At 36.1% G+C, this 24790-nt stretch overlaps 1 protein-coding gene across 1 annotated transcript; it reads right to left on the bottom strand.

Moving 5' to 3' along the window:
- Positions 1-13503: 13503 nt before the first annotated feature.
- On the bottom strand, positions 13504-14833 carry LOC126597175 (homeobox-leucine zipper protein HAT22-like). Its single transcript, XM_050263944.1, has 3 exons — positions 14421-14833; positions 14033-14112; positions 13504-13933 (listed from the first exon to the last, which is right to left on the bottom strand). The coding sequence occupies exons 1-3, from the start codon at positions 14766-14768 to the stop codon at positions 13633-13635; spliced, it is 729 nt and encodes a 242-aa protein (XP_050119901.1). The 5' UTR covers positions 14769-14833; the 3' UTR covers positions 13504-13632.
- Between the last annotated feature and the right edge of the window lie 9957 nt (positions 14834-24790).

The raw sequence follows: 24790 nt of genomic DNA, 5'->3' as shown, positions 1-24790 counted from the left end.
AATCCTATGATCAGGAACATTTAGGATGTGTCAACGAAAGAATGGTCTCATGAATCTAACTTCATTAAATTGCATTCTCCCAATCACATATTCCTTGGACTTTATCGTTTAAGCATATAACATTTATATGAGACGGCTCAAACAATAATCTTTGCCCTTTATATTAAACTAGATTAGTTTAACATGTGAAATGTCCGTAAAGTATCATCACATGATTGGTTTTAGGGCACATTTCCAACAATCTCCCACTTGCACTAGAGCCAATCAGCTTGGTCATCAGTGATGATATCTCTTCTGTAGTCATTTCATAAATGGCTGAATAGTAGGCCTAGACAATGGATATCTATATGTTATCCATAGAAGCAACCTTGAGAATAACGACGTCACCATTATACATGATTCTTAATCATGTGGTTCAGTCTCTCATTTGAGTTCGGACCTTGATGAGACCTTGATTCCCTGGCTTGAGCTATCGCCCCATTAGTGTCATAGTGTCAGTACACTAGATACACTTTCTGGTTGGAACCGAATAGAGAGTTCATAAATGAACTTTCCCATCCAAACAACATTGTTGTAAACTTCTATATGGCAATATATTTTGCATTCATAATGGAACACACTACAGTCATTACTTTAATGTTTCCATCCAAAAATCTCTTTAGTCATAATAAAGAGATATTCGTTTATCTCTTCATTCATAATGAAGAAACATCCAATGATGGATTAGATTCATAATCTAATACATTTACGCTTCCATTACGTTACTCTAATTCTTCCTCATTCTTTGAGGAATCTATCCTTTAGTATTTCTTAAATACTTAAGGACTCACTTGACAGTTGCCATGGTTCTGATCCTGGGCTTGCACTGATATCGTCTTGTACCGTTCTAGGTACAACTCATATCAATGTTTTTCATACAATATGAAATACATAAATCACCTTTATGCGTATGCATAAAGGATTCTTATTTACGCATTATTTCTTTGGGAGTCAAAGGGTACGTTCCCTTTGAGAAGAGCTACTTCCTAGTCTCACTAGAGTTGTTCTTCTGATTAAAGTTTATCATCATATGAGAAACTTCCTAGCATCTTTTGTCTATTATTAGGGATTTATATAATCAAATTATATCCTAAAATCTATCAATATAGATTTCCATCCCATGTATATAGACTATGTCTCCCATATACATTCTATCTTCATATAATGTTTAAAGTCATAACTTTAACGAAGAAATATTCTTTTCATTTCCAAAATTAATATATCATATATACATTCATATATATCATATATATATTTATATATATATATATATATAAATTTAGGAATATGATTAACTCCCACTAATCTTTTGTAAACCTAGTAAACAAAAGATTCATTTACATCTTTATGAGAAAGCAAACGATTTGACCTTTCTCTCATAAGACGCTTATAGCTCCCACTAGCTTGCTAAGATCCATGATGGATGGATCTCTACAACTTACATGTCTTGTGATTCATAGTTTTAGACATATATTATCAAGACTATCTTAATAATGGTTTAGGAAACCTATATTATGTCCAAACATTGAATCACCACTTAATTGTAGCTAGCAATCTTCGAATTAATTGAAACTAAGACTATGTCAAAAATGGTTCCTTCAAAGTCAACCATCCTTTTGATTGTAGTTACCTTAAGCTACCAATTAGCTTATGAAGGTTTCATTATTTCGGGTCAAATGGTACTTTACCATTTCCTTGAGTATATGTCGCATATACACTCAATGTAGTCATAAGGATTTTCATTCTTATTTCTTTGGAATTAAGAGGTGTAACTCTATGACATAGTCATAAAGTTCAAACCATTCAACTGAGACGGTTTAAAAATCCTTCTCGACTACCTAGGAGCTTGTGGTATAGGAACTAGGTTGTTATATTTGTTGATTACTATCTTGTCTCTCAAAGAACCTATTCTTTGAGTTCTATCTCTCGTTCATTTGCATTTAGGCAAATCACATTGTAGGATTACAATGAACTACCCAACAAAACAACATTTGTTAATTGGTTTATAGAAGCGATATCCAAAAGTTAATTTAAGGATATCCCACAAGATTGTTATCAAACAAATATTGCTTATTAGCACACAACCCCAAATCTTAACATGTTTTAAGATTTGTCTTTCTTTCCAACTACATCTTATGGAGTCATGAAAAATTTGGAAGATCTTCTAATTGACAATCATATTGTCTTAGAAGCATATATATCCTATATATGGGTAATTGATAATATCCAACGAACTAAATCTTATTCAAGTTCGTTCTTCTCCTAATGGAGAAATCTATTATCTTATGATGCTTCTTTCCTTGATATCTTTCAAGAAAACTATTCTAAAGTGTTACCATTCCTTGGATCAAATCTAAGGATGTAAATACTTTAGACGTCTTACTCATCAACTTACATTTCTTGAATTCTTTGAAACCTTTTGCAAAGTATTCGGACTTGTGTTTATTTAAAATAAACTATAGTCCAACCGAGGGTGATCTTCGGTGAATGTCATACAACATGAGTAGTATTATGTTGTGGACAAGTGCCACTAACATCTAAGTGAATTAACCTCAACAACTTTGTGATTCTTTATTCTTTCCAAAAGAATGAAGATTCAAACATTTTGCCTCTATACAATTTTAACAAGAAGGCATTGGATCCGGATCTTACGATCCTAAGTATCTATCTATGACTAACTTGTAATTTATGTTTTTAGAGGTATCACAACTTTAGTTGGGATTAGTCACTACCTTGCAACCTTTTGGGTTTTAAGCATCGTTGTATTCTAAACAGTTAACACTACCATATCATCTCTACTATAGAGACAATCAATTAGATTACTATAATCCAATCATTGATTAATAAAGAACAATGTTTTGTCAAACAAAACATTCATCCATCTCTACTATAGTGACGGAATTAAATTCCTTAAAATTGGAATGTAAAGAAATCTTTGGTTTTTCCAATTTCTTTGGTAGTTCATATGAGGAAGTAAGTACCATCTGCTTTCGCAGAAATCTATATTTTATTCACTTTCCGAATGTGAAGTACTTTCTCTTTTCTCATTAATCTTCTACTTCTTATTAGCCACACTTTTACAACGATTGTAAAACATAGTTACTAATACGGAATCAAACATTCAAGTAGAAGAACCAACTGTTTTGAACTATTCAAGAACAATTTACAACACCTTCGAAAGGTGTGTTCTTGACACTTGCAAGACATTTCTTGCAAATACCCCTTCCAATGTCCATCCTTTCATAAAGAAAGTTTGTTCCCTTGGAGTTATTTCGCTTTCTTCATTTGACTTCTCCTTTGACTACCATAGTCAAGGTCCCTAAACTCCCACTATCTCTCTTGAAACTTATTTCAATTGTGTTATACACATCAAACATTTTGGAGAGCATGTGTTTATTGTACACTACATAGTTTACAATAAACTTAGTGAACCATTAGGATAGGGACACAAAGGTGAAGTCCTTGCCTAGTTCCCGTCTCTAGAAGTGTTCTAACACTTCAACACTCAATGATTCAAAATCATCATAAGTCCATGTTGATGCACTATTTTTGTCAACCAACCATTATGTTCTAAACATAATTACAAACTTTCAAGAGTTGTTCAAAGCAACTCTCATTTCTTCATACAACAATTTGTAAGTGAAGAATCATGGCACATTAAGTGTCCATGCCTTTGTGCTTTCTTCTTAAGTTCTTTGTTCATTTAACAAAGAAACAAGCACTAAGTGTTTGCATTGACTAAGGGTTGTTCAAAACAACTCATTATTTCTTCATACAACGATTTGTAAGTGAAGAACTAATAACACTAAAAGTGTCCTTTTCTTTATGCTAATCTTCGTAAGTTCCTTTGTTCATATAACGAAGGAATAAGCATTGGTTGTTTGTGTTGTTCTCTTCATGATAGACTTTTCTAACATGTTCTTCCAATGATACATTATCATTAGGAAGATTGTGAGGATGAGAGTACTTAGGTACATATGCAATCCTTTTTAAGACATTCTTTGGGATTGTGGTACCAAGTCCGGAAACTAAAACATTCGGTTTTTATTTGTCAAGTGTTGGATAGCGTTTGCAAATATATTGGTAAACAAATACATAACGAATATAAATTGATTGATTTTAAGCCATTTGATTCGGGTCTTTAAATCAAATAGCACCACCTACTATTTTTGGCAAATTCCATATCCTTCATTGGAATTCGAGAGTTTTTTATGAAACTCTTAGTAGGTTATGGGAGACTCACTATTACCAAGCCCACCTCACAATGATATGATGTTGGCTAGCATTAATAATAACGAGAGAGTACACTTACTCATTTGCAACTAATGCAAGTACCCATCTTATTTGGCCTCTAGAGAATGTCACCTCACAATGATATGATGTTGGTTCCATTGCACTTAGTTAAGTCATTCCCACCATGCTTAGTTCGTGAAGGGGTTCAAGAATAGCCTCACGATGATACGATGTCGGCTATCCTCGTTGCCTACACTAACCTCATCATATGTTTATGGATTCCTCCTGAGTATAAGCATGCACTTTGTACTCCCCCATGATAGGGTGAAGCCGGTGTACAAGTCATAAACGATTGGAGCCACCACGGTGGAAGGCCTACGAAAGAGTGTTCTAAGCACTCTCACGCTTATCAACTTAATAATGGTTTGGTTGAGGGTTTTAGGTCTCATCACATACAAATATTCAATTTTAATCTCTATTAAAACAATTTTGGTCCTATTACAATTATTGGTCCATCTCATTGTTTTTAGTTGTATATAATACTCCCACTATGCTTATAAAACGGTTTTTAAAGCAAGAGTATATGATACTACTAACATAACCTTTGCATTCATTTGATGGACTATATAGTTGCCTTAGGGCCTTAGGATGATTATGAACCTTTGTTTAGATTCAACACAAGCCTTGTGTTGAATCTCGGTCTAGGGATGGTGATTGATTTTAGTTACGCGTTTAATCACATTAAGGCGTGTTGTCTTAGGGGCGTTGGACCAAACTACTTCATTTTCATGCATATCAAATAAAGCAAGAAAGAAGTACTTCAAAGTAAAGGTGAGCTTATGCTCATTACAACATTTGCATATAACAAATTACTTTAAAGTAAAGAAGAGCTTATGCCCTTTTACAACATTTGATCAAATCAAATTACAACTAAAATCTAATCTACACATTCCCATGATTCAAACAAATTTGAAACGGCCTATCACATAGCTCAATTATATTAGGCTTAGGTTCATAATCACCCTTTAATTAATTAACACTTTAACTAATTAAATTGAATGCAACATTTTCATTTGGTTTTTGTATCCATAAAATTGATTTAAATGGAGCTAAACAAAATGAAAATCCAATTCTCATTTAAAGAGACAAAACAATTTTGTACTCAACCTAATTTGGGCCATCATGCAATAACCACAACTTTTGGGCCATAAAGCAATTAACCTCAACTTTTGGGCTATATTGCAAAACTTTTGGGGTCACTTTGTAAAGACACAAAAGTCCACTACTTCATGTAATTACACTAGAACCCAAAATTTAATCAATGCAAAAACTTCATTAAAGGATCAAAACAATTTGTCCTTTAGCGTTTTTGGACCTAAACGTAAAAACGTAAACTTTTGGGCCAAAGTGCAAATACACAAAAGTATCAAAACTTTATGTAATTGCATAAAAGGCCCCAAAAGTACTCCCATTGAGGGAGTGGCCGGTTTTGGAAGAGGATAGAGTGATGTGTGTGTTGATTTGTGAGTTTTAGACATAAAGCAACAAGTGGTGCAAGTAGTGTGTGTGAAAGGAAATTAATCCTTACACACCCATCACCATTTCCATCACCATTTCCATCACCATTCAAATAATTATCTTATGCAATAAATCATTTGAAAAACATAAAACATAAACTTTATGAAATAAATCAAAACTTTGAATCAAAACACAAACCTTTTTGTTCTTGGCTAAAATGTCAAGAACAATGAAGAACACTCATGAAAAACCCAAAAATTTTCCATGAACATTTTTCACCCAAAAACATTCCAAAACCATTCAAACTTAAGGGAAATAACATCTAACCAAACTAGGGTACATAGGGGTTCCAAAAGTCACTTGAAAACACTTTTAACAAGTCAAACAAGAACCCAAAAAATCACCCTTTGTATTTGGCCGAAAATTCCCAAAAGCATGGCACCAAATTTTAGCTCCAATATTCATGCTCATATGAACTGCATCTACAACATTTGAGATGGCAAATTTTCTAGCAAAATTTACATTCAAAGAAACAAGAATAAAGCTTGTAACAATTACAACTTTTAAATCACAAACTATGAACTACAAAACCCAAAAGGATTCACCAACTACTAGACCTAGGCTCTGATACCACTTGAAGGATTATTTTGTGAAAAACATGTTCATTTAAGCAACATCAATAAGCATGCAATTAACAATTAAAGGCGGAATCATGCTAGCATGCACTTAAAAACAAAACATTAACCAAGAAATTCAAAGCCTAGTAGATTGGTGAACCAAAACTCAACTCAAAACAAAGTGAGTTGAAATTGTACCTTTGTAGATTCCTCTTTGCATAAGCAAAGGCTAATCACCCAAAGAGAGGGCCTTCATTCCTTGCATAATAAATCTATGGATTTGGATGGATGAATAGGTTTCTCCAAGTTCCCAAAATAGGGAACCTCTAAGTCTCTTCACCAAGGAGAGATTGGAGAAGAAATGAGTGACCTTGGAGTAGTGGGATTGCAAGATGCACCCCCAAGGTGGCCGGCCTCTTTAGAGAGAAATGGAGAGACATGTTCTCTCCAATTTTCTCCAAAACAAACCCTTAAATGAATTTTGGCTATAAAGTCATATTTATACCTTTATTCATTTGAGTGGCAAACTTGTAAATAAGTCCAAGTTCACTACCCTAAACAATATGGCCGGCCATTAGGATATTTTGGACTAATTGGGCCTTTGTGAATCATTATTCATTAAGTTGTCATACAACTTAAGTTAATGGGCTTGACGTTCGAAGCCCATTGGGCCTTAAGGTCCAAAACTATCCCGAGGTCTTTAACGAACTTATTCATTTGATTAATTAACATATTAATTAATCCTTGCCATAAATAAATGATTAAAACATTTAATCATTCTTACTCATCTCCATTGTTTCTTCAATCTCCACCTTACACGGTGTGCGATCCATTAGGTTCCTTTTAGCGAGGCAGTGGGCGATTAAAACCATTTTACATCGATTGTGAATTGAAACTTACTTTCAATTCTCCCTTTAGTGATTACACACGTTTAGGGCTTCCACAAACCATGAGTGACACCTTGCAGCATATCATGGTTACCCAAGCTAATCAGAAGAGGTAGAGAAAACCTATTCAGTTTGGGATTACAAATGCAATACGGTCTTTCTCTAATACAATACTCTTGACCACATTGTTTGGTTTGATAGTTTATTTATTCATGTCTACTATCCAATGTGATTCATGTGCTTATATGATTACTTTGAATGTGATTTGGAACGCATTCCTAAATCTCATTCATACTTTGGCCAGAGATTCTAAATCATATCATAGAGTATTCTCCCTCAAACGGTTTGAAGGTTAGAGATCCCTTGTTGCGCATTCACTTGCCTCAATGACTAAGTGGCTTAACCCCAACGATGCCGTGGACACCCCGATGGGGTGACTTTGACATAATCAAAGATCAAGGACTTAACCACAAGACAACTGTGATGCCTCAGGTCAAAGGACTAATTTGCATTATCCCAAACATGAGTTCTCATGTGACATGAGTATGAGAACTCTTCGTTGATCACGTTCAGTGAACTCATTCTCTACTGAGCACCTACGTACTTGTCTTGATGTCACACACACCAATGACTCGAGACTAGTCACTCTCCCTGAGAGAAGACATAGCACGTACCGATCTTGACGGACTGTCAATGCCCAATTGGCAATCCTATGATCAGGAACATTTAGGATGTGTCAACGAAAGAATGGTCTCATGAATCTAACTTCATTAAATTGCATTCTCCTAATCACATATTCCTTGGACTTTATCGTTTAAGCATATAACATTTATATGAGACGGCTCAAACAATAATCTTTGCCCTTTATATTAAACTAGATTAGTTTAACATGTGAAATGTCCGTAAAGTATCATCACATGATTGGTTTTAGGGCACATTTCCAACAAAAGGTTGCACGATATCACCGGAAAAGCTTATCAAAGGGGAAATCGAGCGATCAAGCAAGTGTTCAGCTACATTAAGTGCCTTGAAAGCTTCAGCAAACATGATATTGACCGAAGCCCCCGTGTCTACAAAATTCGTCGTACTTCAAAATTGGCTATGTGAGCTTCCATGATCAGTGGGTCGTTGTGATGGTAGATGATACCTCTTTCTTCCTCAAGGTAGAAACATATTAGATCCTAGTTAGGCTTTTGATACTTACCTCATCTGATGTCTTCCACGTGAAACACTTGATGCCCAGACCTTAAAGCTCGTTCACTATTTTTCATGGCCCTGTTGGAAGATTTAGATATAAGTGTGCCACCACTTATGGAATATATCACATTCACCTGGCGTTGGTTACTGTTACCCCTTGGAGGGTGAAAGAGGAATTGATCAATTTTTCCTTCATGTGCCAAAGCTTCAATATGATCACGAAGGGTGATACACTTCTCGCCGTCATGGCCGTTATGCTCGTGGTAGCAGCAAAACGTGCCCGTGTTCTTCGTGGGCTTGTAATTCGTTTGGCTTCAATATCAAGTGTGCTATGCTAGGGTAAATGGCCACGCATGTGGCATTCAATGGTGTGTATGCCTCATACCTCGGGGTAGGGGCTGTCCTGACACGTGTTTAACCCACTGTGTTAACTGCCTGAGGTCGAGGATTATCATGGCAATACCCTTGGTTATCGCAATAGTGTCCCTTAATCCTTTTACTAAAATGAGATTGGTGAGGATGAAAATCTTTCCTTTTGCCCTGAGATATGGCTGTTGACTTGGCAAAGTATTAAGTAAGGCAGGGGGAGGCACCGCTGCCGTTTGGAAGGTCGAGGTCTTCTCATTTTGTTGGATCTGGCTTCCACTCCCTACTTGCTGATAAAGGGTAGATGTGGGGGGTTTCCCTTGATATGTCTTTACCTCGACGGAGGCATGGTTGTAAGCCTATGCCATCATTTCAGAGTAAGTCTTCCAAGTGTTGGCATTGATCATGTAATTGAAGAAACAATCACGTAGGCCTGCCGTGAAGGCCTTGAGGGTGGTCTTGTCATCTGCCTCAGCGCAATGAGAATATTCATGGCTGAAATGACCAGCATACTCTCATAGTAACTCGTTTGGCTTCTGCCGAATAGTGTACAAGTCATCTGCAAAATGCAAGCGATCAGTCTGGAAGATGTGTTGAGAGTCAAACAATTTCCTCAGTTCCTCAAATGAGTCTACTATCTCAGGTGGAAGACAGCAATACCAGTTTAGAGCTCCGCCAGAGAGGGCGAAGGGGAAAAGAAGACATCGCTCTTCGTCGGTGTGCATCTGATATGCCATGGTGGACTCAAAGAGGTTAAGGTGTTCAATTGGGTCCTCCATTCCAGTATAGAGTTGTAAACTAAGCTTTTGTTTTGTCTTTGCTTGAAGGAAGGTGTCAAGGATCCTCCTTGTGAGAGGGCCAGGCCTGGGTTGGTTCCAGTCAGGTATCTTGGCCTGATGTTTGGCCTTCAACTTGTTTACTTCCTCAAAGAGCCGTAGGACAAGAGGGTCCTGAGTGGAGTCATGTACCACTGAGATTTTTTTTCATAAGTCTCCATCACCTCTTGGAAGTAGGAAGGTTTGAGCAAGGGTGTGTGACTTTTCCTTGGACTCGCCGTACTGACTTCTAGGGCGAGTCTGTCGGAATACCTCAGAGTTCCTTGTACCTTCATGTTCATCTGGGACCTATCGTTCCTTCCCTAGATTGGCAACTGGCCTGGGTCGTGGGAGGGGACCGAGTCTTTCAGAATCCCTTGGGTCATTGATCTTCGAGCATATATGGAGGGGATTTTCTCGACGTTGCTTTAGGAAGTCTCGGCAGTCACGATAAACGGTTTTCGATCCTTCCAACCCTTCTGCAATGAGGTGTCTTCCTCCACTTCTCCTGCTTCGGGTCGAAGCAGCTGGGTTGAAAGAAGTCTCATGTTGATCAATGTTTTGATGATTAGCTAGCTCCTCATCAGGGATACCCATGTCGAATGAAGGTGACCCTCCGTGTTGGGAGGCACCCAGATGATGGTTGATGTCTACAGGGGCAATGAGCTCACGTGTTTGAGTACGTCTAATTTCGTGGAGCGTCTCAAAAAGCTTCTCATACTGCTCTTAGAGGACCAAATTCTTCATTGCTATCTTGTTGTTTTAAGCTTCTAGCTCATCGACTTTAGCTTGAAGAGCAACCTTCTTTCCTTTCTTCTTTCGTTGCTTCGCACTAGGTGCAAGAGGGGTGTCATTCTGTGTGCTGTGGCTTCTTTCGCTCCCCATGTTGGAGAGGGATGCCTAGTCAAAAGAGAGTGTACGAATGCTGGAAACCAGCTTAACAAAGCTGAAAATAGTGGGAATAAGTGTCGTTCTCACAGACGGCGCTAAATGTTGATGCACAAAATCAATGGGGACTTTGGTACAACATAAAGTGTCAAGTTTGTGACCTTCGCTAGATTGGTCCAGTCGCTAATGTAGATAAGTATATAAATGGATAGGGATAGGGAAGCAAACACAAGATATACGTGGTTTACCCAGATTGGCTACGTCCACGGAGTAGAGGGGTTCTCATTAATTGTGAAAGGTTTACACAAGTACATAGGTTCAAGCTCTCCTTTAGTGAGTACTAGTGAATGATTTAGTACAAATGACATTAGGAAATATTGTGAGAGAATGATCTCTATTTATAGAAGAGAGTTTCTAGTTTCATTCTGACATTGACACGTGTCGTGTTGTGATTGGCTTCTGATGTTGACACGTGTCACGCTATGATTGACTTCTAATGTCGACATGTGTCGCACTGTGATTGGCCTCCTGGTTGGAGGGAAACTCTTCTGGGTCCTTGATCGTATAACGTTGACCGGTGCTCAGTAGTTTCAGGATTGGTCAAGTATGGTACAAACATTATTAATTTGCTTATGAATGGATGCATGCTTGCTTTGAATTATCAACCACTGTGATTAAAACTATCTATATATTTTAATGATTGATCACCATTAGGGTATTTAGATAAGTAATTTGATGCAATTTCTGTTGGAACATCACCTTGAAATTGAGGAAGGCTTCTTGTGATTAGTAATTGTAAGTTCATTTAAGGCGAACATCACGCTCTTAAGGGTTTCATGGTTTTTTAAAGGGTTTTCATGAAGCTTTGTGAGTCTTGCATGTTTATATTTGATCTGAACATCACAGACAGATAGCATACTAGATATACATTTTCGCTTGAACATCACAAGGAAAATATGCATTAAGAAAACCTAACATTCAAAGCGTGGATGTGGAAATTCATAAGTAATTGATAGATTTGCATAGGATTGTGACGGTGACGGCTAAACCCTAGTCTTTCCCTAAATTGATTTAGTTAAAAAAAGGTTTTTCTATTTGCTGTCTTTAGTTTCTAACTTCTAGGTTTCTTTAATTGTTAATTCAATATTTTCAAACTCAAAAATCTCAAATCTTTGATAAAAATCTGTTTTAATAGTTAATTAAGAGTTGATTTAATTACGAATTAGTCAAACAATCTTTGGGGACAACAACCTTGCATGAGCAATTATACTACAATTACCTTGTATTCTTGCAAGTATTTTCAATGATTTTAACCCTATTTGCGTAGGTGTAAAAAATCCTATCACTACACAACTCACTCTCCTACTTTCTTACTTCACTGTTATCTCGCATCACATTCTCAATTTGGTATCGAAATTCAGTAACATCTATCGTTGCCGTCAACCACATTCAAATTCTGCAGTACAGAGAAATCTTTCTTTCTTGGCAAGCTCGTCAATGGTCTCTTATTAAAATTAATGTTGACGGGGCATGGAATCTCGCTACAAGTGAAGCTTGTGCAAGAATTATTGCACACGATCACAATGGTACATTTTTAGCTGGTGCTTCTTTACACTCACATCGATCCTCGTTTGATGTTGCCGAAGCAGAGGCTGTTCTTGGGGGTTTGAAATTTGCCAAAGCCAAATGCTTCAATCATATCATCATTGAGAGCGATTCTTCTAGGTCATCGATTGCTTGCGGAAACCATACCTTCACAACCAATGGTGTCTATATCGAATTGTCGATGAAATTCGTCGGGCAGCGGCTTCCTTTGCTTTTGTTCAGTGGAACTGGGTTCCAAGAACGGCTAACCAAGTAGCTCATGTGGCTACATCTTTAACCGATTTGAAAGTGAGCAATCTCTCATGGGCAACTTTGCCCCCTCCCTCACTGGTTATGGTGCTATCTCAGGATGGGCTTCCATGTCCTCTGCCATCTTTTGATTGAGGTTTGATAATGGTATCACTATTAGCCTCTTCCTCTTTTGTTTCACCTGAGTGGTGTTCAGTAGTGTTTGTCTGATTGTCTAAGCCGTATTTCGCTGCTGCTTAGTTTGTATCGACTGCACTCTTTTTTTTATTCTGGGTTTTGCCTTTGGGCTATCATAGCCTTTATTTGTACTTGTTGTCCCTCTACAGGTCTTTAATGAAGTTTTCATTTGGCCAAAAAAAAAAAAAAACATGATATACTAGATGTGGGGACATCATTTTCATAATCTTTGTATATGGTTTTATAACTTCCAACTTAATGTGAATAAACTAATATGAATGATAGTAGATGACGTATGTTTTTTTACAAATTTCTATTCAATGTTCTTGCAGAAGATGTAAACATTTTTATAAGAATTCAGTAAAGTTTTATAATTTAGTGAAATTTTTTAATCATGTATATTATGTAAAAGTCAAACACATGTCCCAAAGGAATTCACCTTGTAAGTTTTTTTTTTCCAAAATTGAACCAAATGAAAAAAAATAAAAAAAATTATCCAACATATCCAATACTACAATGCTAGATAATTTGTTTGAAAATGTTTTTATAATAACTAAAATCATTTTTAAACAACCAAAAGCGTTTATGATAATGTTACAGAAAAAGTTCAAAGTACTTCTAGATTACAAAGGAACTTGAAGTGCTTTGCTTTAGAATAAAAATGCAAATACTTTATTTGCATTTCTATTATAAAATTCGATGCATTTCTAAAATAAGTGCTTTTAAAGAAACATTTTCAAACAAAAGAGAGTACAAATAGTAAAGCAAAATAGATAAAAAAACATTTGGGTCAAATCAAATAAATCCTTGTGAAGGAAATGATAAATATAAAATTAACTTTTCTTTTCTAGCTGCCCTATTCTTTTCTATAATTAGAACACTTAGACCCCTCATTGTGATGCATATAAATCATTTTAGTCATGTGGCTAGTTGTTGATTGATTGATATGAATCATATGATCAATACTTCATTGCTTGTTGTAACTATATATATATTGGCTGAGGTTATAGCTATGAAGCTTATACCATCCAATCTCTCTAGTTAAATTGTACCGTCAAAGCCACCCTGCAATTTATTACTGCTCTTTCGGACCACATTGAGATCTTCTGCTTTCTTTGCAGCTGCTTGGTTATTATGACGAGCTTTTACCATTTTCTCACAAGATGGGCACATTGTAAGCATTGTAGCCTTTGGAATCTGAATGTACAATGGTGATGTCCCGTTGCCGTTTAATGATTTCAGCTCCTGCAATTCTTGCTTCAACCTCTGATTCTCGATGCTGAGACTTTCACAGCATTTCTTTAAGAACTCACAGTCTACTTCTGATTGCTTCAACTTTGTCCTGCGGATGCATGCACATCAGTTTATGTGTCGCCTTTTTGAGAACCTATATAACATGTCAAACTGTTTGATACGAGAATAATTTCTATTTACGAGTCACCTTGCTCTTCTGTTCTGAAACCAAACTTCAACTTGTCTTGGCTTCAGATTCAATTGCTCAGCAAGTGACTGTTTCTGGGCCTACATAATATAAATCAAACAAACTAAATGGAAATTAAATAAGTAAAATAGTTCTTGACAAAGCAAGCCTTCACAATTTCTCATCTTTATCCTTTCATTAACCGTTATGTCATACCGAGTAACCAATATTCAAGAGGGAGAACGAGTTTGAAATTCAAAATTATAATAGAACTGCTCGATCCCCCTTATGCACTCAGAGTTTGAGTCCCCCTCTTTGCAATTTAGATGAATTTAAACTAGAACATCACTTGTATAATAAAAAAAAAATCTAAAACATGGCTAAATCAGATTAAAGATTTATATCATACCGGATTTAGGGTGCTATGCCGATTGAAGCTCTCTTCCAGCAAGGTGGATTGCTCTTTTGTGAGCCTCAGCTTCTTTCTCACAACGTTTTTGTTGTTCATGATTACACCCTTTATATTGGTGTGCTCAGTGCTTCTCTCATAACTATCTTCATCTTCATCCATCGTCTTCAAACCTGATCCATTTGCGATGTGATCGTCCGAACTAGGAACCTCCTGCTTCGGGCAAAGCGCAAATAATAGGTCCAAGCATACCAAAGGATTATCCTTCTTCTCTTGCCTTGAAGCATATTCACACACACCAAGCCCTAGTTGGAGCTCTGTGCTGCATGCTGCTTGATCATCATCCATGTTTGAGAGAGAGAGAGAGAGAGAGAGAGAGAGAGAGAGAGATGAATATAATTGTGAAATGGGAAAGGTGGGGGATAAGAGGGATTTGATAGAGATTTTATTATGGGGGTTGAGTTTTAATCAGTTGTTAGTCATAATAATTTTGATTGAGAAATTACTTACACCAAATGACCCGTTTTAATGTACTAATGAAAAGTAGAGTAGAAAGAGTAAAGGAAGACGTTAAAATTTTGACTCCTTTTAGGAAACCAGAACCTCCTTTAATGCCACATGTTTGCCTTCAAGAATTCCATGGGTTAATGATTTTTCTTGAGCTAGCATTTTTTTCTCATCCATAAAGTTGACTTTCCCCATAACAACATTATCTAGTCGTTTCTTTGACTCCTTGTTCTTGGACGGATGTCCACTCATACAAAAAAATTAAAAGAATTCATATCCAATAATTTGCTGAATGATGTTCCTCAAATCCCAATTCCAAGTTTCTCCATTGTTCAAGTTTGATCAGGCATACCAACTGTCTTTGATTGTAAATACATGTAACGATCATGGCGAGTATCGTCACTTTGGCGTGCATTATTCATGTTTCTTTTTTTATACTTCTTACTATTAGATATTGTCCATAAATCTCATGATAGGCACCTTGCCTGAACATAACATTAAGTTAGGAATGTACCGAGAGATCAACCACTATTCTAAATATAGTAAGGCGGAGAACTACTTTTCATTAGAACGCCGGGGTGTGAGGGTTGTTCCCATCATTGAAGTTAGAGTGTGGAGCTGAGCTTTCCGAATGATAAAGACAAAAAGGTGTATCAGGGAATCCCAAATTTCCAAACATCGGTATTTTTCTCATCTTAAATTTATTGGAGTTTTTAGAGTTTCATTCAATTCCATTAGTTAATGTAGTTTTGACTCTTTGCTGGAACTTTTCAATTGGATTTATATGTAGTAATTGGGAATTGGCTTTATGTGGTTTATGATCATTCGATTTAGATGGCTTGAATATTTGGGTGGGTTTACATAAAATTGATAATGAACTGAAGACTGAAGTGCCGAAGTAGATTCTTTTTTAATTGCATTTTGTTTTGGTTGAGTCGGTGGTTGTTTATTTGATCAAACTTGTATTATATTGACTCTTTTTTCTTTGTATTTTTTAAACAGTTATGGAGAGGTATTTTAAGAGAAAACCAATAGAAGACACTCCTAAACCCTCGACAACAAATATTCATGAAAGTTCAAATGAAAGTGACATAGAAAGTATACTAGCAAATCTTCTGGGCTTCAACTTCGAATATCATCATATGATTTAATTATTAGAGATCAAGTCTAAAGAGCTTATTTACAGATGTAATTGTTTCAACCTTGAAGTCATCAATTTCCATATACGTCATTTGTAGGAGTACAATGAATAATATTTTGACATGCATTTGCATAATGACTTTTCTGCATTGAAATGAATTAGTAATCTTGCACAAAATTTGATGGAGATAAAGAGGGATAGACAATATCCCTTGGTGTACTTGTTCGTCAAGTTAGCATTAATTTTACCTATTGTGACTACTTTCGTTGAAAGAGATTTTTCGTTGATGAATATTGTGAAGAACCCACATTGTAATAGGATGAGAAATAAATGGTTGAATGATATTTTGGTTGTATACATTGAAAAAGATGTATTTGATGCTATTGACAATGATACTGTGATACAATGTTTTCAATACACGAGAACATGTCGTGGATAATTATAAATGAAAGTATGATCGATTTTTAAAAACTATTTTTTATACCATCGCGGTGAATTCCTAGCTTCATCACTAATTGTGATGGTTCATTATATTTATAATAGTATAGGAATGCATCAGTTTGAGGGATAAAATCAAATCCCTATTTACAAGTGAACATTTGAAATACAAAGAACAAACTCTAATAACCTATCCAACAACTGTTGCGCATTTGAATTTCAATTACAGAGCTAAACTATGGTTTGACATTAGCCTGTGAGAAAGATTGCGTGATGGTTACGGTTTGATTGTTAGATGTGGATTTAATAATTTTAGTTTGAGTTAATTTAATTTTGTACTTGAATGTAATTATACAAGAAAAATGATAAGCACACAATTTTTTAGCCTCTTACACATCTCTGTTTGATCCTAACAATAGATTTCGTTTAACTTATTCAATTTGATGACCTGAAATAAAGAGAGGTGTGTGATAAGCTCAAAAGGGTGTGTGAAAATCATTTCCCTGATACAATAAGGCAAGAAGACAATTCACATTTAACGTTTAAGTTGAGTGTGCCAGTGTTAAGGGTCCTAGTTTTTTAGATATAAATAGAGCGTCAAATGCGTTAAAAAAAACTTCAATTTATTCACTGAGGAATTTCGTCGAATACAGATGATCTTGTTGTCGTCAGTCGAACTATATTGCACACAGACTAACAAATATCAACAATTTGATGAGTATTATCGAGAACTTTTGTCAAGTGCTATCGGTGCAACCTGCTGAGATATGCCCAGCAAACATTACATCAAGCACCTCTTGGGCGCAAAAGGGGTTCATACCAAACATTCAGAGTGTCCCTAGAGGATCTTCACATGTGTATTTCTTGGCCTCTAGGAAATCTTGGGATCACCTTGGTCCCAATGTACATTCACCCTTAGCTATAGAGTGAGATTATATGGATTCAAATAAAATTTCTCCAATTTAAACTTGGAAACCAACTAGGTTTTGGCCAAGTTGGTGACGATTTGTCAATATGACTACAATAGCTTTATGGTTTTTCGGTCTTAGTTTAAGTTTGGCTCACATGGTTGAGAGTTTGATACCTATTTTTGTGAGTTCAATTTCTACTCAGTCGTTGAAATTTTTATCTAGATAATACTAATGATGTTGATTTTGTGGAACCATGCACTCTTTGTTAATGCAATTATTCGGTTCTCATTGTGAAGAGACTCTCATTTAACCGGTGATGCCATATGGTAAACATTTACTAGATAGTTATGTTAATTTTGAACACGTAACAAACATTTAATGAACTAGTAACGCCACTAGGGCTATGCATTGGTTTAAGAAGAGAATCTCTTCTTAGTGTGGCGAATAAGCAAATCAATATCATCCTCATAACCATTCCCGACCCATTTTTCGTTTCACCCTTGTTCATCTTTCATTTCCCTATATACTTTCTTCATCTCTGAGCACAAAAATGAAAACTGAACACAAAAAACGAAATAGTTAGGTCCTAAATTTCTGAAAGATGAAAATCAAAACCGGATATATGAAGCGGATCAAGGGCCAGGGATTACCTTTGGCAATAAAACCATCATCACAGATTGCATCTTGAAAAAAAGATGCCCTCAACATCAAAATTTTGGAGAGAGAGCGAGAGACAGAGTGGGGAAAGCAGCCAAAGATTGACATGGGAAAAATAATTAGTTGTTGGTGAGGACAAAACATGGTTAATGATTCAATAGTGAGTGGCTTTGTTTGAAGTGAAACACAAGGGTAAATTTCAGTTTCTTCTCTTTACCTGCCCTGCAACACCAGACGGGAATCCAGTTGGACATTATTAGGCCACAAGCAAGTCTTCACCAAAGAGAGTAAATTTGGTAACAGCATAGGCCCTGGGGACACACCTGTCTACACCATTCTGGGCTGCTCTCTCTCTCTCTCTCTCTCTCTCTCTCTCTCTCTCTCTCTCTCTCTCGCTCTCTCTCTCTTTCTCTCTCTCTCATAACAACAGAATCACAAGCATGGGCTCAGACATGTTTCCCCAGTCCCTTAATCAATAATTCTCTCTCTCTCTCTCTCTCTCTCTCTCTCACACACACACACAAACATTGGTGCTCCAACTTTTCCCTCCCTAAGAACATCTCCAATCCTGACCTAAAACCTAAAAATATTTAGCCCAGAAACAGTTTTTCTACTCCAACCATTTTGGCCTAAAATTTTAGCCCCAGATTATCAAAAAATGAATTAAGGCTAATTTTTTTTAAATTAACTTTTTTTTTTTAAAAAAAAATTATGTAGACTATCCTAAATTAATTTTATGAACATTTTAACCTAAAAATATTTAAATTCCAATAAATTTTGAAAAATCACTAAATCAATACATGAAAATCATGATAAACCACATAAACTTTAAAAAAAAAAAAATATTCTAGCCATTGGAAAAAAATATTTAAATTCCGATAAATTTTAAGATTATTCTAGCAATTGGATTTAAATTTGGACTGTTAGATCTTTTTTTTTACCGTTAGATTTGATTATATTCGATTTAAGCCGTTGGATTCAATAAATATATAAATATAAAAAAAAATTGTCCAATTACCACCACCACCCGATAAAGAAAAGTAGTTGTTGGCTACAGGACAGGGCCCACTTTTCACTCTCATCCGTGGGTCCCAACAACTTTTGTGGACTAAATTTGTGACCTATATTTACCTTCATTTTAAGTTTTAGGTTTTAGGTTTGGTTTAGGTTTTGGGTTGGAGTGGATTTGGGGGGGAAAAAAAGGGGAAAATTTAGGTTATAAGCCACCATTGGAGATGGTCTAAGAGCAACTCCAGCGTGGGAGTTTGCTTGGGGGACAGGCTAGGAAAAAGGGCCCGAAAGCCTGGCCTACACACTCCAACGTGGGGAGCCCGAGGGACAGTGGAGGCCCGAGTACCAGGCCTGTGAGGAATTGCTAGCCCACGAGTTCGAAGTGGATCTATCAGGCGCGTGCACCTCACCCGCATTTGGGGGCGCATCACCCGACATGGTTTCAGTGCCTAGGGCCCGCGGCACAGTTTCAAAAAGTTACCATTGGGAAGCCACGTGGCTTCCCATGGTCCGTTGGATTTCAACTGCTATATAATGTGGACCATTCAATTTACAATGGTAAAAAAAAAATAAAAAAATCTTAATTAATATCAACCGTTGGATTTGAGATCAATGATTGATATTATTCTCCTTCATAAATAAAAAAAATAGTTTTAAAATTAAGAAAAGTTACCGTTGTGCCACGTGGCACAATCTAGAATGTTGGAATTCAATGTTTTTTAAATCCAACAGCAAAGATTAATTAGTTGAATAAAAAAAATTTAAAAATTGTAAAAAATCCGAAAAAAAAATTGTTTTTACTTTTCTATAAATACCTTCTCATTATCATCTACCTTACACCACAATTTCATATTTTCTCAACTACTTTCAATCATATTCCTATCTTTCTCTCAAAGTTTTAATCCAATTTTTTCAACAAAATGACTATTGATGCAGGTACGAATTGGTCGCTTTTTGAAGATGTTGCATTGTGTACTAGCTTGGTTGAAGTTACTCATAGTTCGCTTACGGGTAATGAGATGCAGTTGCGAGAAATGTGGAGTCTTATTCATACCAATTATCTTGAGAAAATGGGTGGGAAAAGAACCAAAGAATTGATGTTCAATCGTTGGAAATTACTTAGCCAATCGTTTAGTACATGGAGAGACGCCTTGGCACAAGCTAGTGATAGGAGCATATTTATGCGCCTTAGTTAGCTAGTTCTTATGCATTTATGTTGTGTTTTCTTAGTTAAGTTAGTCTTTTAAGCTATTTTCATGTGTTTTCAGGTTTTAAGGATAAAGTAAGCAAAAAGATGCAATTTGGAGCATTTTGGAGCAAAATTGAGCTAGAATGGAGCTCATGCATGTGGAGCACAAAGAATGGACGAATTTGAAGGATTGAAGAAGCTAGGAATGTGCTTAATTGAAGATGAAATCCTAGTCAACAATGGATTCCTAGTTGAAGAATGATTCCTAAGTGAAGTTGGATTTCTAGAAGATTGAAGTTTCCTACTCAAACAAGGTTTCCTACTTGAAGAAGGGAAGTTACAGCCAAAGAATCAGCTCAAGTGAAGAAACCTTATCCAAAACATTATCCAAACCTTATCCTATCCTATCTTATCCTAATCCTAATCCACCTATATTTCAGCTGCGAGGGAGGATTCCTAACTATATTAGGATGCTTAAAATCAGATTTCTAGAAGACCTAATCCTTTCCTACAAAGGTGGCGCCTAGAACCTTTCTAGAAGACCTTTGCCTTGCATTGCAATTCAGCCACTTTCCCTCCAATTCTTGCCGTGAGTTTTCACCCAATTCCCTTGGGATTTTGGTTTCTAGAAGCCCTTATCCTTTCCTATTTTAATGCCGCACCTTATCCTCCCATTCCCTTTGGATTTCTGATTTGTTTTCCTTCAAGGATTGTGTGTTATTTTCCTATGCAAATTAGGCTTTTAAATCCTTTTCCTTTGCTACCTAGGGGCTGTGATTTTCAGCCTATAAATACAACCCTTTGCCGCACCAATTGATCACCACCCTCTACCATATTTTCACTACATCATTCACCCAAACATCCCTCTTGTGCCGTGAGTTTGTAAAGGAGAAGGAAGGAGACTCTTGGAGCCGTGCATGCCATTCAAGGAGCTTGGATTGTTGGAGCGTTTCTAGGTGTTTTCTATCTTTATGTCAATGTTTAAATTTAATTATCTTTGTTTATTTGCGAACATGAGGAACTAATTTCTTTGTAGTTAGAGGGGAATTCAAAGCCATGATCATATGTTTTATATGACTTGATTTCCTCCAGTTATGATTTCATAAATCGTGAATGTGGTTTACTTATCTATTTGATTGATAACATGTTTATGTATGTTGATTGAGGGTCGACACTTAGTTTGCATGCATGAATTTGATGCTAGAGTATAAGGGAATTTCACCTAATCGTTATTAACTTATATTCATAAGTAGTAAAAGTCGATAGTCACGATTGTGTTAAGTAAATCCTTGGCAAGAGTAACATGTGTATTCCATAGTTATAAATGCCTCGTCAATGCTTATGATTTCCATTGAACTTAATGATCTTTGATATGTGTCTCTATCATGCGTATTCCATAGTTAGGGTCCTTGATAAGAATAATTTGGTTGTAATGCGTATTCCATTCAATTCAATGAATCTAGGGAAATCTGAGAATTAATTGGTGCAATCTAGTTAATTTGGGGCATTGTCATTCATGGTTTGTTGAAAGAGTAACTGGAAATCGAGTCGTATGCATATGTTTCATGTGTGGAGAAGGAACCCTCTAACTAGCCTTTCACCATTCTTTTTCATCCAAAATCGTTTTTGTTAAGTTTGTTTTCAAAGTTTATGTTTTAACCATGGAAGAAAAAATCGATAATATCGGCGATATTTCGCCGATATTATCGTTTTTTTGGAAGTTCGATATTTTTTTTAACTATCCAAACGATTTTGTTAAAATATCACGATATTATCGATAATATCATTAATTACTACATATTTTCTACACTCACAATGTTTGCCAGCTCGCTATATAATCAACTTAAATCAGTTAAATCCATCATGCAATGCATTTCCTTTCAATTTTTTGTGATAAACTAATAGATAATTGACTAAATAAACATCCTGCAAAGTTTCATTAAAAATTTCCAAGTTTTTCTTACAATTTCCGTGGTTTCCATGTAATTTTTATCGATATCGATATTATCCCGATATTTCCATCGATATTTCCGTGTTTTCGGACTACCGATATTTCCGATATTACCGATATTTTCTTCCTTGGTTTTAACTTTCAATTTCGTCAAAACCAAACCCCTTGCTTTTAAGTCTTGTTTTTAGAGTAAAAACTTGTTTCCTTTAAGTCTTTTGAGTCTTTAAAGTTCTATTTTCGTCCAAATCACTTATTAGGTCTAGAATTGAGTCTTTTTTATTGTTATTTGCTGTTTTGAGTGTTTTGAGTTAGTTTTGAGTCTATAGAGTCTAGTTTAGTGTTTTTTAGTCTTATTTGTGTTGATTAGCATCCCTAGTTAATCCCCGGTCTAGAAGATCCATACTTGCATCATTACTACAATTGTCATCAATAGGGTTTAATTTGTGTGTCAAGTTAATTTTCACATCAGCTAGTACTAATATTCGAAGTGAGGAAAATTACGCGGATCAGGTAACAATATATTATTTATATGTTTGTACTATACCCAAATTTACATTATAATTATTTGTTTGTATTATTTATTTGTTACCTACTTTCATTATAATTATTTCTTCTCCCACATTGTGTAGCAACTTCAAGCACAAAACTTGGTTTGGTGCCAAAACCAAAAGCAAAAATAAATCATTCAACCAGTGGGAATGTTGGAATATTGTCAAAGATTGTCCTAAATTCAGAGTTGTGCCTGTTGGTCCAGAAGTTTTCATGAACAGCACTCATCTACACTCTACACCCGATCATGGCTCACATGTTCATGAAGATGATGCAGAAGAAGTGCCCGAAACGCCCCTCCCTGAACAAGCGTCAGGTTTGACCCGTTATCCAATTAGGCCTTAAGGTAAGAAGGCTTCAAAGAGAAAAGGGAGTGCTTCCAAGAATGAATATGCAAAGTACATGGACGAACTTGCTCGCTAAGGTGAATTGACTTTGGCACTGGAAATTGCGAAATTTAAGGCTGATAAGGCTAGAGATGAGGCAAAAGTTGCAGCTGTTGAGAGAGAATTTCAAGCTAATGAGAGAGAAAGAGCGCTACTTAGGCAAGAAATGAAACAGGTTAGAGAAAATTGAATGGCTCAACGAGATCGTGAAATTATGAACACGCCTTTAAAGGAAAGTCTCCAAATTCTAAATATTTTTGGAAGTTGGAGAAAATGAACATGGTGCGAAGGAGGCGTGCAAGAGAAGTGAGAGCAAGAGAAGATGATCCTAACACGACAAGAGAAGATCATTCTCGCACCACAAATTGGTTAAGTGATGATGAATAGAGTAGTTTTTGTAATCGGAGCCCATAATTTTCCAATCACATTGGGTTATCATTTATTATTTATTGAATAGAGTACTTTATGTTGTTTCCAATTTATTGAATTTAGTACTTTATTTAAAGTGAGTAAATTTATTTAATTTGGTAAATTATTTATACTAAGAGAATATTTATTCAAATGACAAAAGCACACCAAATAAAATTACATAAACATATCAAATAATAAAAAACTCACTAAAAATGAACTGAAAAAAACACACCAACTAAAATTAAATAAACACATCAAATAAAAACAAACACATTAAATGAACTTAAATATCTGCAGCTTGTTTCAATGCCCACTGGTGCTCTATTAAGTCATTTTGCCGGGCATTGTGCATATATGGCCTTTGAAGTGCAGTATATTGTTGAATGACCAATTCATTGTAACGTTCATCCCTTTCTAATGGCTCATGTTGCACGGGTTCTTCGGTGACATCATGAGCAGAATATATACATGTTCTTGAATTGTTCATCGTGTCTAACTCATATTCATCAATGGCATCATAATCGTACTCACTTTCCACAATCATGTTGTGAAGAATGATGCATGTCATCATGATGGATCGAAGTGACTCTACATCAAACATTTTGGCAACACCCCTGACAATCACGCATCGAGCTTGGAGGATACAAAAACAACGCTCCACATCCTTCCTGCACCCCTCTTGACAGCTCGCAAACTGTTTTTCCCTTGCATTTTGCGAATGTGGTACTGTTTTGACAAACGATGACCATATTGGGTAAATGCGCTAAGTAGTATGGCCCATTGTACATACGTCCGTTGACCCAGTACGTGACTTTTGGTGCCTTTCCTTGCAAAACATCGTTGAACACTGGGGATTGGACTAGGACGTTGAGATCATTTTGAGCTCCTGGAACCCTAAAAAAGGTGTGCCAAATCCATGTATCAAAATATGCCACCGCCTCCAAAATGATACTTTTTTATCCTTTTCTTTCCCCATAAGCGTCTTGCCATGCACTTGAACAGTTTTTTCAGGTCTAGTGCATACAATCAATACTTCCAATCATCCTAGGAAAACCTCACATCTCGTTCTTCTTTAGAAGCTTTTGCAAGTCCATTTCAGTAGGTTTCTAGAGGTACTCTGCAGTGTAGATAGATTCGATTGCTCCACAAAACCTCATCAAGGAATCAAGAATGGTTGATTTCCCCATCCTCGTTATCTCATCCACTTAGTCTGCAGATG

The sequence above is a fragment of the Malus sylvestris genome, chromosome 13 (genome assembly GCF_916048215.2).
Source record: "Malus sylvestris chromosome 13, drMalSylv7.2, whole genome shotgun sequence".
Lineage (NCBI taxonomy): Eukaryota > Viridiplantae > Streptophyta > Magnoliopsida > Rosales > Rosaceae > Malus > Malus sylvestris.
This window is presented reverse-complemented; position numbering and strand designations above follow the sequence as displayed.